General features: G+C 40.4%; 7 protein-coding genes across 7 annotated transcripts; 4 read left to right on the top strand and 3 right to left on the bottom strand.

Annotated features, from left to right (window-relative positions):
• Positions 1-123: 123 nt before the first annotated feature.
• Positions 124-4,414, top strand: SS1G_10117 (hypothetical protein; the record flags this gene model as incomplete). Its single annotated transcript, XM_001588520.1, has 5 exons — positions 124-606; positions 659-1,076; positions 1,287-1,952; positions 2,491-4,085; positions 4,403-4,414. The coding sequence occupies 5 exons, from the start codon at positions 124-126 to the stop codon at positions 4,412-4,414; spliced, it is 3,174 nt and encodes a 1,057-aa protein (XP_001588570.1).
• Positions 4,415-5,291: 877 nt separating this feature from the next.
• SS1G_10116 (predicted protein) lies at positions 5,292-5,474 on the bottom strand (the record flags this gene model as incomplete). The annotated part of the gene is made up of 1 exon (XM_001588519.1): positions 5,292-5,474. One exon carries the CDS (start codon positions 5,472-5,474, stop codon positions 5,292-5,294), a length of 183 nt encoding a protein of 60 aa, XP_001588569.1.
• Positions 5,475-5,828: 354 nt separating this feature from the next.
• SS1G_10115 (hypothetical protein) lies at positions 5,829-9,498 on the bottom strand (the record flags this gene model as incomplete). Its single annotated transcript, XM_001588518.1, has 6 exons — positions 5,829-5,852; positions 6,056-6,780; positions 6,878-7,002; positions 7,556-7,791; positions 8,144-8,964; positions 9,477-9,498. 6 exons carry the CDS (start codon positions 9,496-9,498, stop codon positions 5,829-5,831), a joined length of 1,953 nt encoding a protein of 650 aa, XP_001588568.1.
• Positions 9,499-10,961: 1,463 nt separating this feature from the next.
• Positions 10,962-11,905, bottom strand: SS1G_10114 (hypothetical protein; the record flags this gene model as incomplete). Its single annotated transcript, XM_001588517.1, has 2 exons — positions 10,962-11,426; positions 11,492-11,905. The coding sequence occupies 2 exons, from the start codon at positions 11,903-11,905 to the stop codon at positions 10,962-10,964; spliced, it is 879 nt and encodes a 292-aa protein (XP_001588567.1).
• Positions 11,906-13,122: 1,217 nt separating this feature from the next.
• Positions 13,123-14,316, top strand: SS1G_10113 (hypothetical protein; the record flags this gene model as incomplete). Its single annotated transcript, XM_001588516.1, has 2 exons — positions 13,123-13,877; positions 13,935-14,316. The coding sequence occupies 2 exons, from the start codon at positions 13,123-13,125 to the stop codon at positions 14,314-14,316; spliced, it is 1,137 nt and encodes a 378-aa protein (XP_001588566.1).
• A 1,022-nt stretch (positions 14,317-15,338) lies between these two features.
• SS1G_10112 (predicted protein) lies at positions 15,339-15,464 on the top strand (the record flags this gene model as incomplete). The annotated part of the gene is made up of 1 exon (XM_001588515.1): positions 15,339-15,464. The coding sequence occupies one exon, from the start codon at positions 15,339-15,341 to the stop codon at positions 15,462-15,464; it is 126 nt and encodes a 41-aa protein (XP_001588565.1).
• Positions 15,465-16,035: 571 nt separating this feature from the next.
• On the top strand, positions 16,036-16,611 carry SS1G_10111 (predicted protein; the record flags this gene model as incomplete). Its single annotated transcript, XM_001588514.1, has 2 exons — positions 16,036-16,038; positions 16,294-16,611. The coding sequence occupies 2 exons, from the start codon at positions 16,036-16,038 to the stop codon at positions 16,609-16,611; spliced, it is 321 nt and encodes a 106-aa protein (XP_001588564.1).
• Between the last annotated feature and the right edge of the window lie 144 nt (positions 16,612-16,755).

Here is a 16,755-nt window from a genome sequence, read left to right as displayed (position 1 = left end):
CAGACATAAAAACAACAATGACAATCTACGCAGTAAAAGCGTCTATTCCACCCAAGGATGCAATAAACAGTTCGAGTAACTTGGAAGCTTTCGAGTTCAATTACTTCAAGTATATTTATCACAATGCCCGATTCACTTGATAGTGTTATCGCTAGAATCGTTACTAGAATCGAAGCTTTACTCCACCTTGGTAGCACAGTCCATCAATATCTAAGTAATATCAAAGACCCAATCACAGATTACAACAATATCATCAACGAGATCAACTCTATATATGAAATCCTTTCTACTTTACAAGCTAATATACAAAACAATTCAATCAATAATGAAGATTGGTCGATAATTTCTCAAAGACTTGAAGGCTCCGATGGCCCATTAAACCTCTTAAAGACAGCACTCCAGGAATTAACTACGAAATTCGAGGATACAGCTTCTACCATAGATGTAAGGGTCCTTCCATGGGATTTCAAGCAGAATGAAGCAGAGCAACTCTTCCGATTTGTTACAAAGCAAAGATCCTTACTATCTTTGGCTTTGAGGAATAACTATGTTGCACCTTCGACGGATATCCACGATAATACACTCCCTATTCGAGATGATATCGAGGTAAGGTCTACTCCCCAAATGATATATGTAGGCTAATATCTTATATAACCAGAATACAAACCTTCATAAACGATATTACACAAATCATGATACAACTTTCAACTCGCAGTATCAAGATGATAAATCCCGATATCTACCTGAAACACAGTCTAAACGACAGAGAATTAATCGACAAGGCAATTTTACAAACGCGGACGGGTCACAATTCATTGCATCAAACCTTAATTCTGGAGGAGGGTCTATTAATATCAATACACACACCTTGGAAAACCGTTGCCTAATCGACCTACGAACCACCGATCCACGATTGGACAAGAGACGTATCGAAGAGACTAAAGGAGGACTACTTGATAATGTATATAATTGGATTTTCGATAATAGTGATTTTCAACAATGGCACTTTAACCGAGATAATCGCCTACTTTGGATTAAAGGAGATCCTGGTAAGGGCAAGACCATGTTGCTCTGTGGTATAATAAATGAGCTGCAGAGATCGGATGAGACTGCCTTAGCCTATTTCTTTTGCCAAGGCACTGATGCACGCATTAATAGTGCTGTAGCTGTTCTACGTGGCCTTATCTATATGCTCCTAGATCGGCAGCCTGTCCTTCTCTCGCATTTACAAAAGAGATATGAGAAGGCAAAGGAACAGTTGTTCAAAGATGCTAATACCTTTATAGCACTCTCTGAGATTTTGAAGGATATATTGCATGATAAGAATTTGAAGCCGACGATCTTGATTATTGATGCACTTGACGAATGCCAAAAAGACCTGCCACAATTACTTCGCCTAATTGTTTCGGGCTTATCCATTTCTTCTCGTGTTAAATGGCTTGTCTCTAGTCGGAACTGGCCCGAAATCGAAGAGCAGTTACAACAGGCCGAGCAGGGAACCCGGCTCAGTCTCGAGCTGAATGCTGAATCAGTATCTGCTGCTGTCAGGTGGTATATCCGAGAGAAGGTGAAATATCTTGCGAGAACAAAAAAATACACAACGGAGACAAAGGATACTATCGAACGTTATCTCCTAGAACATGCAAATGGAACTTTTCTTTGGGTGGCTTTAGTTTGTCAAAATCTTGAAAAAGCTCGATTATTCACGAATTCAAAGCTACAAGATTACCCTTCCGAACTTGATCCTTTATATAATCGTATGATGGAACAGATAGTAGATATGGAAGATATCGAGGCGGCTCAGATATGCCTTCAGATCCTGGCTATTGTAGTAATAGCATATCGGCCTCTTACGCTTGACGAACTAATATCCCTGATGGAGATGAATAATGGGAATCCGCTAGAGGAAATAATACAACTTTGTGGTTCCTTTTTGGTTTCTCGTAACAGGAGTATATTCTTTGTTCATCAGTCAGCACAGGATTTTCTTTCTAAAAAGGTTGCTGGAACAATATTTCCCGATGGAATTGGGAAAGTTCATAACAAAGCACTTCTAAATTCGATAACAGTTATGAGAAAAACTCTAAAACGCGATATATACGGTTTGGGTTATCCCGGCTTTCCTATTGATAAAGTCAAACAGCCCGATCCCGATACATTAGCTTCTATACGGTATTCCTGTATTTACTGGATTAACCATTTAAGAGATGGAGGTCCTGAACAAAACGGAGAACACATTCAGGATAACGGCAATATTTATGAATTCCTGAAAAATCATTTGCTACATTGGCTGGAGGTTATGAGCTTGATGGAGAAAACTTCAGAGGGCATCAACGCAATAAGTTCTTTAGAGTCTTATATTCTAGTGTGTCAATACTATTTGGTAGTTCTTTTAGGAATTCAGCTAATAGATAATAAAGGCTAACAAAGGTTCTGAACTTTATACTCTCATACATGACGCTAAACGCTTCGTCCTTTACAATCGAATAGGAATTGAACAAGCTCCTCTTCAAATCTATTGCTCAGCTCTTTTCTTTGCTCCAGAGAATAGTATTATTCGAAAAACATTTCAAGAATATATTCCAAGTTGGATTTATAAAATATCAAGGACACGATCAAATTGGAGTGCCGCCCTCCAAACGCTCGAAGGTCATTCGGATTCGGTTACTTCAGTTGCCTTCTCACCAGATGGTACAAAAGTAGCTTCGGGCTCTGACGATAAAACAATCCGGCTTTGGGATACAGTTACAGGCGAATCGCTTCAAACGCTCGAGGGTCATTCGAATTGGGTTACTTCAGTTGCCTTCTCACCAGATGGTACAAAAGTAGCTTCGGGCTCTGAAGATAAAACAATCCGGCTTTGGGATGCAGTTACAGGCGAATCGCTTCAAACGCTCGAGGGTCATTCGAATTGGGTTACTTCAGTTGCCTTCTCACCAGATGGTACAAAAGTAGCCTCGGGCTCTGACGATAAAACAATCCGGCTTTGGGATACAGTTACAGGCGAATCGCTTCAAACGCTCGAGGGTCATTCGAATTGGGTTACTTCAGTTGCCTTCTCACCAGATGGTACAAAAGTAGCTTCGGGCTCTGACGATAAAACAATCCGGCTTTGGGATACAGTTACAGGCGAATCGCTTCAAACGCTCGAGGGTCATTCGAATCCGGTTACTTCAGTTGCCTTCTCACCAGATGGTACAAAAGTAGCCTCGGGCTCTGACGATAAAACAATCCGGCTTTGGGATGCAGTTACAGGCGAGTCGCTTCAAACGCTTGAGGGTCATTCGAATTGGGTTACTTCAGTTGCCTTCTCACCAGATGGTACAAAAGTAGCTTCGGGCTCTGACGATAAAACAATCCGGCTTTGGGATGCAGTTACAGGCGAATCGCTTCAAACGCTCGAGGGTCATTCGGATGGGGTTTCTTCACTTGCCTTCTCACCAGATGGTACAAAAGTAGCTTCGGGCTCTTTCGATGATACAGTCCGGCTTTGGGATGCAGTTACAGGCGAATCGCTTCAAACGCTCGAGGGTCATTTGGATGGGGTTTCTTCAGTTGCCTTCTCACCAGATGGTACAAAAGTAGCTTCGGGCTCTTTCGATAAAACAATCCGGCTTTGGGATATAGTTACAGGCGAGTCGCTTCAAACGCTTGAGGGTCATTCGAATTGGGTTACTTCAGTTGCCTTCTCACCAGATGGTACAAAAGTAGCTTCGGGCTCTGAAGATAAAACAATCCGGCTTTGGGATGCAGTTACAGGCGAGTCGCTTCAAACGCTCGAGGGTCATTCGAATTGGGTTACTTCAGTTGCCTTCTCACCAGATGGTACAAAAGTAGCTTCGGGCTCTGAAGATAAAACAATCCGGCTTTGGGATGCAGTTACAGGCGAATCGCTTCAAACGCTCGAGGGTCATTCGAATTGGGTTACTTCAGTTGCCTTCTCACCAGATGGTACAAAAGTAGCCTCGGGCTCTGACGATGATACAGTCCGGCTCTGGGATGCAGTTACAGGCGAGTTGCTTCAAACGCTCGAGGGTCATTCGAATCGGGTTACTTCAGTTGCCTTCTCACCAGATGGTACAAAGGTAGCTTCGGGCTCTTTCGATAAAACAATCCGGCTTTGGGATATAGTTACAGGCGAGTCGCTTCAAACGCTTGAGGGTCATTCGTATTTCGATACATCCTCAATCTTTGAACAGTACTATATATCAAACCATTGGATAGTTGAAAGGTCAGATAGAGAAGTACGAAATATTCTTTGGCTACCTTCTGACTATCGGCCCCTTTGTATTATTTTTCGTAAGGGAATTATAGCTATGGGATTTTCCAATGGTAGCATTTTCTTTTTGAAATTTGAAAATGGAAACAAATTTCATATTATCTAAGTAAAAACCAGTTTCAGTGTATCTATTAACTACTACATTATTTGTATCTTTAATATAATATCCTGTTAAAGTGAATGGTTCCTGCGTAGCACGTGCACAGGGCACTAGTCCTGTTAGGACTAGATTGAGAAGCTCTCTTACAGAGAGCTTCGCACTTCCGTAGAACTTAGAAGAGAGATTAACCTACTAGACCAATATTACCTCAGTTCTGCCCTATCAGCTTCCCACTATTCCCTGTGTGAGGTCATTCCTTTTAACATATCCTTTTATTTTTTTCCCTCTTTAATAGAAAGGTTGGGGGAAGTCCATGATTATATAGACTTTCTATTTGCCACCTTGATTGATTGATTGATTGATTAAATTAACGTCTACACTGAGTCTATGACTATCTAAGACGGCTAGGAGCTTTGTAGGCTTCTAACAATAATACATGGGGGGTAGCTGGCCTTATTCGACCGTAGCTAATACAGGTTGGGGAGATTGAAAGCCTCAATCTTCTAATGTTTGAATGGGGGAAGTGAAAACTAATACTAGGGAACCAAGCCCGCCTTACAGATACTCTCGTATTCAAATAAGAGGAATAACAAATGAAGTGTAATGAAATTTGACATTGGGGTGATTGCCCAAATTGACCAAATTGACCAAATTGACCAAATTGACTAAATTGACTAAATTGACCAAATTGACTAAATTGACCAAATTGGCCATAATTGATCAATTCAATCACAATCTGTGTGAACGAAGTGAATGACTTCAATTCAATTACTACTGTAATAAAGAACTAAGCGAACGCGAAAGAGACTAGCTCTTTTAGTAAGTCTATATAAGACTTACTACTTTCAATATGTAGCTAGCTCTTTAGACAGAATACAATTAGACATACAGGACCTACGTAATCCGTGGGTGCTACGTCTTCCGTATCCTTCTCGTACCAACACAATCTTTCGGTCCACCCCCTTCTTCTCCGCCTTCTTCCTCTTCTTCTTCATGCATTCTATTGAGATGCCATGATCTGGTGGCTATTCTCGTCGCCTCGATAAATTCGAGGGTCTTGATGATTCCTGCTTTAGTATGAAGCAGATATTTCATGGTAGGTCGGACTATGGGGTTATCCTTATTGAGGGTTTTTGTTGGGTTTCTTGAGACCAGAAAGAGTATCAGATTGAATTGATTGATTCTCTAGCTAAGCAGTTAAGCTGCGAGTATATATTCAAAAAATGAAGGAATAGGGTTAGGTATTCGGCCTTCGGAATTAAAGTGCTTTGAAATCAAAATATTGAAAGCAAACAAACAGTATACCAAAAAGGAAAGAATGAATTAAAAGTTGAGTTTTGTTTGCTCCTTATATGCATCATGCAATATATATGCATATGCTGCCAAGATCCCAGGAGGTCAACAGTTTTCCTTGCCGTTTTATATATAGGACAATTGAGTAGAAGATGATCAGGAGATTCCTTTCCCCCACATCTACAGCTGTCATTAGAGGAGATCCCGAATCGTTTCAAATAAGATTTGAAGTATCCGTGCCCAATTTTGAGTTGGAACAGAGCACAGATTGTGCTTCTTTTGATGTTTCCTGGAACTCTGATTTTTGAGCTGATCTTCCAGGGGTAGTTTCTTGAATATGTTGACGATGGTTGATGAAAATTGTTAGTGTTAAGGATGGCTACCCAGTTCTCTGATTTCATTCTTTTTATATCCATTCCAATGGAGGCATAACTGGTTTCGTGAGATGAGGATGGTATTTTGGTCGCCTCTTTTGCAAGAGAATCAGCTAGCTCATTTCCTTGTACAGATGTATGTCCGGGGACCCAATTGAGAGAGATTTCGGCTCCTTTATTTTGAATAGCTTCCGCAGCTTTTATAGCTTTGATTTGGCATGATTGACCAGGTAAATCGGAGGGGGTTTTCGACCGGAATAATCCTGCTTGATTATCTGAGTATATCTTGAACTTGTTTCCTGGCTGGGCTATTGAATTTGCGTATTCGATCGCTTTAGTAACTCCTAGGAGCTCCCCATTATAGACAAGCTGATTCACACCTATATTGATAGTCTCTTGATGTGAAATTCGGCCATTTGGTAAGATAATCGCTATCCCGATCCCAATCCCTATTCCCTCTAAAGTGGATAAGGCATCGGTGTATATTGTAATGGTATTTTTGCACCTATATTTGAAAGCCAGATTGTGGATCATCGCAGCTTCTTCTTTTCCTAATTTGCTGATATTGACTTTATATGGAACTTCTTTCTTCCAAGGAGGAAAGTAGAAATGATGGATTCCTTCTAAAGTGAGAGGATCGAAGTCTTTCTGAATTGAATTTTTGATCTTTTCGAGTTGAGTAGGTTTTAATTGCTTTCTTTGAGGGGTTGCAACTACATCTTGATTCTCCTTTTCTGTAGCCAGCTTTGTAGCTATTAAATTGACAGGATGAGAAGGGGAGATTTTCAATAATCTGAAGGCGTATTGTTTGATTCCAGCATTTAGCCTTACTTCTGGAGGGCACAATGCGGCTTCTATTTCCATTGGTTTTATTGGTGAGGTTTTGGATACTCCTAGGATTTTTCGAAGGGCGAGGTTTTGCAATGATTGAAGGATTTTCTTGAATTGGTTTTGCCCTTTCCACCATAAAATTGAACCGTAGTCAGCTATGCTGGTGACGCATGCCATCTAGAGCTGTCTCATTGCCTTGGGACTAAGGCCTTTTTCAGAATTAGCAAGTCTAGCCATTCGGTAGAATGAGGTTTTAGCCTGGGTAGCTCGGATTGTGACATGTTGTTTGAAACTGAGGCCAGGGTCGAACCATATGCCTAGCCATCTGACTAGTGTTGAGGGTTGAATTATCTCCTCGTTCGGAAGCTTGATTGAGGCTGTCTTCGTATCTTTGGATGTAGAGAAGTTGTTGACCTCCTGGGATCTTGGCAGCATATGCATATATATTGCATGATGTATATAAGGAGCAAACAAAACTCAACTTTTAATTCATTCTTTCCTTTTTGGTATACTGTTTGTTTGCTTTCAATATTTTGATTTCAAAGCACTTTAATTCCGAAGGCCGAATACCTAACCCTATTCCTTCATTTTTTGAATATATACTCGCAGCTTAACTGCTTAGCTAGAGAATCAATCAATTCAATCTGATACTCTTTCTGGTCTCAAGAAACCCAATACCAGAGCTTTCCAACCTTCTTCGCCCTCCGCGATTCAAGAATATAATTCGCTATATCTTCTACACCACTTAATTTAGGTGCAAAACCTCTCTCATCCATATCAATTATATACTGAATAAGCACTTCCTCTTCTAAATCGGTAATTTTATGACTATTTGCTCGAATTTCTGTACGAGGGGCTAAACCATTCATTCTGCGGAGAAGTGTTGTATTCGTTATATTATATAGCTTGGCAGCCTTTCGAATGCTTAGTTTTTTATCTTTTTGAATAGCTTCGATAGCTAAGAGTATTTGAGCTTCTTTTCTATTTGATTGCATAGTAAATGATTGATAAATCGCGTGTTGAAGTTGGAAAGTGCAAATTGAGGTAAAAGTGGTGCACTCGGTGATACGGTGCACTCGGTGTTAAACCACGTTATATAATCCTAATATAATATTGATAAAAATCTACTTTCAATAAATATAAGAGAATTTTGAGGCTATGCTTACCCGACCAACAGACTCCATAAGATTTAACATTAGGGAATTGATAATAGAATCATAAAAACTGATCATATAGATGTACATTATTAAAAGATCATAAACCAACAATATGAACATTATCACGCACATTAAAACGACGACCAATCACACCTCTACCCAGCGTAGTCTCAGCATCCAACTCCCTAGGCTCAACAAGCTCATCTACGTTTCCCAGTCCCAATCCCAATCCAAATTCATTAATATCTTTAACATCCCCTCTATCATGATTTCCATCCCCACCATCAACATCGATATCGATATCTTTCCTAACGAAAAACGCCTCCATTTCCACAGGTTCCATATTAACACTAACATGTTTCTTCCTCATCAATTCACCATACGAATTCGTAATAGCTTTCGAATCACTAGGTAATTCGGGGTTTGATTTTAATTGATGTTCTTCGTACCAGGAATCTTTGTCGATGTCATCGGCGATTTCTCTGGTGGTGAGTTGTCTTTTTGTTCGAGGGATAGAAGCTAGATGGCGACGATGTCGGATGAGCATGAAAGCTATGACTAGGAGGAGGGTTAGGCCGAGGGTTATACTAATTGCGATGGTGATTTTGATTGTGTTTGTGAGGGAGTTGGTTTGATTTGTTTCTGATGGGGTGTTTATTGTTGAACTCGAAGATGAGGTTGCCTCCCCTTTCGTCGTCGTTGGGTTTGATGTTCCGGTTGATGAACTGGTTTTGTTTGAGTCGATGGAGCTAGATTGGTTTTTGTTTGAGTTGCTTGTACTGTTCGAAGAGCCCGAAGCAAATTGACCGAGTGTGAACGTGGGACTATTCACAGATTGAGTATTGTCTGGAGAAACCCAATATATTTTATAAACTCCTGCTTGAAGCGAATTATCAGGAGTCCAAGGTAATGAATTTCCCGTTATTGCAACTGTCATTCCTACTGTCAGTTTCTCCTACGAACGTCTTAATATCTGTCGACCTAAAACACACCTCCTATGGATTCTGCACTGGCAAGTGGAATACTTTCATTGTAATATTGAATTGGAACTAAATGAAGATTTACAGAACCAGTTGAATCAATCCAGGTGATTGTAAACTGTTGTCCTAACACAGGATTGAAGGCATTGTTCGTGAAACGAAATGAATGGACTAAACTCGCAAACGCAAGCAAAATTAATTGCAAATAAACATTTTGAAGTACCCGCATAGCGAGTACTACACTTCGAAGGACAGTAAGAAAGCAAAAGAGTGATGACAACAAAGTGTGAAGAATACTTTACTTGTTAAACTTACTTGAATTGCTTATATTTGTTCAAGTATTTAGGATTTTCGGCAGCAAGGCCAATTCAGCGTAGTATTTTGGAGCCACTCATGGCGGTGCATAAGAGGAGGATCCTTTTATGATCATACCATACTAGATGCAATGGAACTATGACATACGTCCCGCTAACATTCTAAACATCACGAAAAAAATAAACCGTTGTATAAATACATCATATTTAGGTACCTATGAATGTACCGTTAGTACCATAAAAGAAACATGGGAAATTAGTGAAGTGAGATTGACAGGCTACACTGCTCGTTTATTCCTGAATCCTGATGTTCATCTCGTTAATGCGGGGTGTGGACGTAAATAGAACATTTACGGGTTACAAGGCTAAAATGTAAGATACTTGATTTAGAGGTATTTCAATCGTAAGAATCGTAGATTGGTAGTAGAAATAAATAAAGATATCAGGTTCACCTCAAACGAGCCTTCCATGGATCTCCGTAATGCGACCAGACGCGAGTACAAAAAATCCTGAATGTGTCTGCTGGAAAGAGGACCAATAGTTGTAACTTGAGAGACATGCACATAGGTATCAGCAAGGATAACAACAGAGCTAAAGACGCTAACAAGATGAGGACTCCCCGAAAGATTGTCCACTCCTTTCAAATATAATCATGTGATATTCACATGACATTCTCTGGGACGACATATTTGAAGTTACTCGTCCGATAAATCTGGGAATAGCTTCAGAAAACTCTAGAAGATTGAGCCTGATAATCAATAGTCTCTTTGGAAATTAGCTGTTCCTAATCTTACCCCAAACTTGCTTATCGTCTGGCAGAAAGTAAACAACGGTTGGAATGATTCCAAGTTCCAACTGTGTAGTGAGCTCAGTACTGAGCCGCATTGATCCTACTGAGTAGCCATAGGCACGAAGGTCTATATAATCGTGATGGATTTCCTTTGTATAGAGCTTCGTGCTCAAGATCAGTCATTTAGTATACTCTACTATTAGTTACGAATTGCATATCATTATTGTCATTACTTAAGTCTCTGCTTGACGCCTAGTTATAAACCACCTCGAGAGCCTAGAGCACTTCCACGTGATCTAGACGGCAAACCTCGTAACATTATTACAGATATGTACTTCCAAGACTTCTTGGAAGATTCAATGATATTGAGTAACTATATATATATATATATCTCTGCACATTATTATCTTCAATTCCAGGGATAAGATTATCGGAATATTGGATTTCCTATGTTTCTTAGTTTCGTATTGTCGGATTGAGGAGTACCGGCCGGCATCATGCATGCATGCATACATAGATTCTAAGTGATGATTTCCATTGCTGATATTGAATGTTTGCTAAACATTGATGTATTATAAACATAAACATGAACATAACATACAAGATAAGTCCTCGCGTCTCATCCAAACTTTGCACTACTGGTATGTTGATAGAATAAACCAATTGGTTTTCCTGAAAAGAGAATAAACCCAAATAGAGTACGTCCAAGCCCCAGTCTCAAATCAGAACTCCCATTAATGCGTGACATGCGTGCCCAGATGTACACAAGAATCTTTATGCGCGCCTTGAAGAATCTCACCAACCCTTCACCAAAACTCGTTTAGAAATTATCTATATCATCAATTAACTCCCGACACTTCCTCCAAATGGATGACTCTCCCGAAGATCCGCCACCAAATCATCAACATTATGAAGATATCTTCCCAAGAGTTCCTGTTTCTCCTCTAAAGTTTTGGTTTGTTCACTCTCACTTTGTGCTCTTCTCCTTCCTGCCTCTTCTCGACTATTGAATACGCCAGGAAGCTTACTTGGACTGCGTTGCAATAATGCTAACGAATTTGATGCGGCTGCTGATGGTATTGAAGGGGTTTCGGGCATTAGGTAGAAGTATAGGAATTCAACTAGCTTAAGCTTTACTTCGCGACTTGTTTCTCGAGATTTGAAGATTGAGGTTATTGTTAAAAGACCGTCGAGGGTTTCGAATGTGCGAGTATTTTTAGGTGTCTCGATAAGTGAACAGACGAGTGTGAGAAGGGTTGCGGATTGGATTGCGGGACAATTGACTGGTTCAAGGAGATCAAGGAGGTGCTGGAAAAGTTAGTATCATGCATCTCAATTCCTAGCAAGCGCGTAAATTTGATTGATGTACATACATTCATATATAATTCTCTGGAAAACAAACTCCTAGAAGGAGGATGTAACAAAAGAACCCCTTGTATCAATTCCAATGTTTGAATTATCAACATATCACTCTGTCCATCATTACTCTTCCCCATCAATCTATCCAAACATGTAACCAATCGCATAGCAACATTCCATTCAAATCCCTCTTGTAATCTAAAGAATTCTCGAAATGCAGCATCATTAGGTAGTTCATTGAGAGGCTTTCGTGGAGGTGGTTCTTTTCCCGGATCAACAATTGAACGGCGCTTATCGGCATTGGACTTTGGAGAATTGGATAGACAAATTTGGGCTAAAAGTCCTTCGACCTGTCGGAGACCTTTTCGAATCTTTGATGCATCATAGGAAGAGAGATTATCGAAAGATAGAGAAAGTAAAGCTTCCATTGTTTACTTTTGATTTTGGACGCGTTGGTTGAATGAATGGAGTTTTGTCTGGGATTTTGAAAGGTTGCGCAAATCCAAATTCGCAACTTGGTTTGAATTGAATTATACACTTTGAAAGAATGATACCCAATGTAAATGTAGATTCGAATGTTAATACAGGAAATGAAGAGAATGTACGGGAAAAAGAAAATATTATCTTGTTTGGATTTTTTGGGTCAAGAAACACAGCTGAATGGTAGATTTACTATTAATTTGCAATAATGGTTTCGGGTTATAGGATCGTTCTCAGGGCAACGAATGCAAGAGACGGGAAGCTTTTCAGGTTCAGGGAAGATATTAATAAGTCGAGTCTTTACCATCGGACATCGGACGCAGCGTGTAAATCTGTGCTTTAGCTTACGGCATTGGTGCATTGATAAATGACCGAGTGGCAGATTCTGTATGAAATAGGGCGGTGAAGAGATAATTGACCAATTTTGGGAATAGTGCGAATAGTGTGGACATTTCCTTTCTTTTTTCATTGAAGTTTATTGACTACGATAACCTATTGATCTATGACGTGAATTTATGTGAAACAATTTATTCTTTGATATATATTTATGTACCTAGGTATGTTTAAATATATATCAGGACAACCCTTTTCTTCATTATTAGGAATGAATTATCTAAAATCCTCTCATCTCTAACCATATTAACAATATGTTTCTCAATATATTCTCACACGATCAAATGCGATCAGATGAACATACCATTCACCCACCACCACAGACTACCATCTGCGGAAAGCCTAATATTAACTACCACGTGAAGAAATCTGGAAGCCGCCGGCCTTTTTTGCACGACCAAAAATAAATGACGTTAAGCATTGGGTAGTGAAACGGTAAACCAAGAACCTCAGAATCACTGTTACATTCTGCTCACTGCTGATACTACTGATTTGATACTGCTGATTTGACACTCATCGAAATCGGATCCTTATAACCAAGCCACTCTACTCTGCTCCTCTGTACATCTGTAAAGGGAAACGAAGGAACAGAAATATACACACAAACAGCTTCATTAAATTTCATTCTTCAACGCCACAAATTCATGCAAGGTTACGAATCAATCATATCAATAGTCTTGTTCTCTCCGTCTTTCAATTAAAGGGTGAAAATATCTCTAATAAGCAGGGCCAAATGTTTCAAACCAATCTTTCAAATAGAGGTCCTTCCATTATGCTTTCCGAAAACTTTCCTTCTCCAAACGCTATTCCTCCACGAACTTCCTCCACCGGTCACAACAACATCAATCATACAATTTCGAAATCAGTTCTACGTCCTGTACCTGAAGGCGATTGGATAAGTCAGAGAAATAGTATGCATACCGCACAGTCTTCAGGGACCTTGAATCCTTCTGTTCAAGGGGGTTCTGCTCCAGATCCAAATAAATACAACAAGAACGATATGGCATTCCATGGTAGAAGCTCATGGGCGCCAGAAAAGGAGAAGATATTGTTCGGTCCATATGATTATTTGGAGGCACATCCAGGAAAGGACATTAGGAAACAATTGATCGCGGCATTCAATGAATGGTTGGAGGTACCACCGGAGAGTTTGGAAGTTATTACAAAAGTTGTGGGAATGTTGCACACGGCATCATTACTCGTGGATGATGTCGAAGACTCATCATTATTGCGACGTGGATTACCCGTCGCACATAGCATTTTTGGCACGGCGCAAACGATCAATTCCGCGAATTATGTATACTTTTGCGCGTTGCAAGAACTGCAGAAGCTCAACAATCCACAAGCGATTACCATTTACACAGAGGAGTTATTAAACCTTCATAGGGGTCAGGGGATGGATCTATTTTGGAGAGATAGTTTGACTTGTCCTACCGAAGATGATTATTTGGAAATGGTTGGTAATAAAACTGGTGGCCTTTTCAGACTCGCTGTCAAGCTTATGCAAGCTGAGAGCAAAACCTCGAGGTAAATACCCCGCCCCCTCCCCCCACTGGATCTACAAACATGCTAACCCCTGTTTAGGGATTGTGTGCCCTTAGTTAACCTCATTGGAATCATATTTCAAATCCGCGATGATTATCAAAATCTTTCTTCTCCTGAATACTCACAAAATAAGGGTTTATGTGAGGATTTGACCGAGGGAAAATTCTCATTTCCGATTATTCATTCTATTCGTGCCGCACCGGATAATCTCGTTCTTCTCAATATCCTAAAGCAGAAACCGGATGATGAACAAGTCAAGAAATATGCAGTAGCATACATGGAACAAACTGGTAGTTTCGAATATTGTCGAAAGGTTCTCAATACCTTAGGAGAAAGAGTCAAGAAATTGATCGAAGAGTTAGATGATGGAGGGGATAAGGGCAAGGGAGTATTGAAGATTTTGGATAAAATGGCCATCTAATCTGTGGATGTAAAGGATTGGGAACTGGATTAAGGTATGGTTGCGCTACTTTGATATATAGGATATCGGAGCATGCTGGCGTATTTGGTCGATGGGTATTCATCTTTGAGGCATTTTGGAGGATTGCTACTTATTTAGGTTGATTTATTATTATCTTTTCAGGAAATTATTCGTTTTCTCCCTTTTTTGGTCTACTTGTCTGAAAGCTCTTTTGGTTTTCCTTCATGTGATACTTACCGATTGCACGTTATATTAATGGATTAATGGCTAGCATTAACTATAGGGTCCATGCCATTCCATAATCTCTTCCCTCAAGCTACCAAGCATACCAAACCCAATGGTATGCCAACTCATCTTGAGGCTCCGCGCAGAGCAACTGCGTGAAGCAGTTATTGTCAATTGGGCAGAACTAGAATTACAACAGGGATCCTCGACCACTGCAGATGCATTAATGTTAGTTCTTGGAGCGGATTTCCTACTTGTTGTGCAAGTGCATAAAGATATCCAATTAATGAAATCTTTTGAGGGAAAGATCCTTTCGAGCTTGTAATACTAGTGTGACTGGAAGAAGCGCCTGTGAGTACGTGGTATAGTATCACAAAATTAACGACGCATACTTGTTTTGTGTTCTCTTTGCTGCTTCGCAAGAATGCTTCACGAGTAATTCGGGCTCGGCTTAGGCTATGTCAAAATATGTGGCCTCGCTCGCTTTATGTGGATATTAATATTTAGTTATATAATTGTAGGGTTTGATTAATTCTTGAATACGAGCCGAACATTTTTTGGGAAAAGGAATTTGGTTTGAGATCATTGGATACGAGGGTGAATTTCGTACGAGTACCCTATGTTAGTGTCCTTATCATACCGAGTACGAAGTCCTTTACACCTTTCTTTAAGTTAGGCTTACCGTCTCTAATCATCTGTTTATTGCTGCACTGATACCCCCTCCCAGAGCCCTGAGCGTGTTTCGATTCAAAAACTCTTTTGCTTCATCTAGGGCTCCTGTTCAACCGACAATCAAAATGTCTCGGTGCAGCTCAGAGATGGACCCCGACGTCCCCGATGTAGGTCAGGAGGCAATGCCTTTAAGACTTTTATCACTCGGCAAGTTGAAACATCCTCTTTTGAGATATCTACTAAACGTTTGATTGCAAACGGTGGTAGAAATCGAGGACTATCCGAGCTGTTCATCCTCAACGAGACAATGCATCGTCTCGAATACAAGTGTAAATCTTCCGGTAACCTATTACCGGCAGGCTATTTTGACATGATGTGCGGCACAAGTACAGGAGAATGAATATTTTCCATCCTAAAATCTTCGGGCTGGATGCTGGATGCTGGATGCTGGATGCTTACCAAGTCTAGCTTAAATGTTTTGCTGCTTGGACGACTCCGTTTATCTACAGCAGAAGCTATTAAATGTTATTTTTCAATAGCAAAGCAGATTTTCAAAGGCAAAAAATCGAAGGCATTGCATGGTTATATTTTTTACGCATCCAATCTGGAGCAAGCAATCAAGTCTTTGTTGGAAGCTAGACATGGACCAGGTCACGGCGATGACCGGAAGCCTTATGAATGAGGAAGAAAATTGCGGGGCATGTAAAACGTATGTATCACTGCTTAGAAAATATTTTGCGGTAGCACAAGTCTCACTATCTATGGTTTCGTGTGTGCTGTCAGTTCATTGCACGTTGAAGGTGATCCTACGAAATTTCGTTCATGGTTAGCTATTACGGATCAAAGTTACAATTGCAAGATCTGGGAAGCAGCTCGAGCAATGTGTGCAGCCCCTCGACTTTTCAAAAGTATCATGATTGAAGAAAATGGTATCAATGAAGAATTTGTGGATGCTGGGTCGACTGCAATATCCCCGTTAAACAAGTGCTAGCAGAAGCGATACCCGTGTTTGGTCCACTGAGGGTCATTTGCATTCTCAATATTGGTGCTGGGGCTAACAGGGCTCTCGGAGTCACGAAGCCAAAATCGGCACTGGAGATAGCCTTTCCATCAGATCTCGTGAACGTCCTAGCAGGTTTGGCAACACCAACGGAAAAGGAGGCTGGCGAGATGGACAAGAAATATAGACATATTGCTGAGATTTACCACCAGCTGAATGTTGAGAGAGATATCGGGGAAATTAAACTTGAAGAGTGGGAAGAGCTAGGCCAAGTCAGTGCGCATACGAAAGCATACCTCCGGAAGGATGATATTGATCATCAAATTGATGAAATCGTAGCTTCGTTGGCACATGAGCGTACCAAGCTCACTATTAACCTTCAAGTGCTTGGTAACTAATATCTGTCATATTATTATGCCATCATGGTGGCTAATGAATTTAGATGGTCGAATACATCACGATCCTGTTACCATTCATAAGCATGCCTGCTTTCCGGTTGATTTGACTGATACTAAAGCCCTCGTAAAACGTTCCTGCATGGG

This window comes from Sclerotinia sclerotiorum, genomic scaffold (genome assembly GCF_000146945.2).
Source record: "Sclerotinia sclerotiorum 1980 UF-70 scaffold_15 genomic scaffold, whole genome shotgun sequence".
Taxonomy (NCBI): domain Eukaryota; kingdom Fungi; phylum Ascomycota; class Leotiomycetes; order Helotiales; family Sclerotiniaceae; genus Sclerotinia; species Sclerotinia sclerotiorum.
The sequence above is the reverse complement of the archived record's forward strand: the minus strand, read 5'-3'. Positions and strand labels throughout refer to the sequence as shown.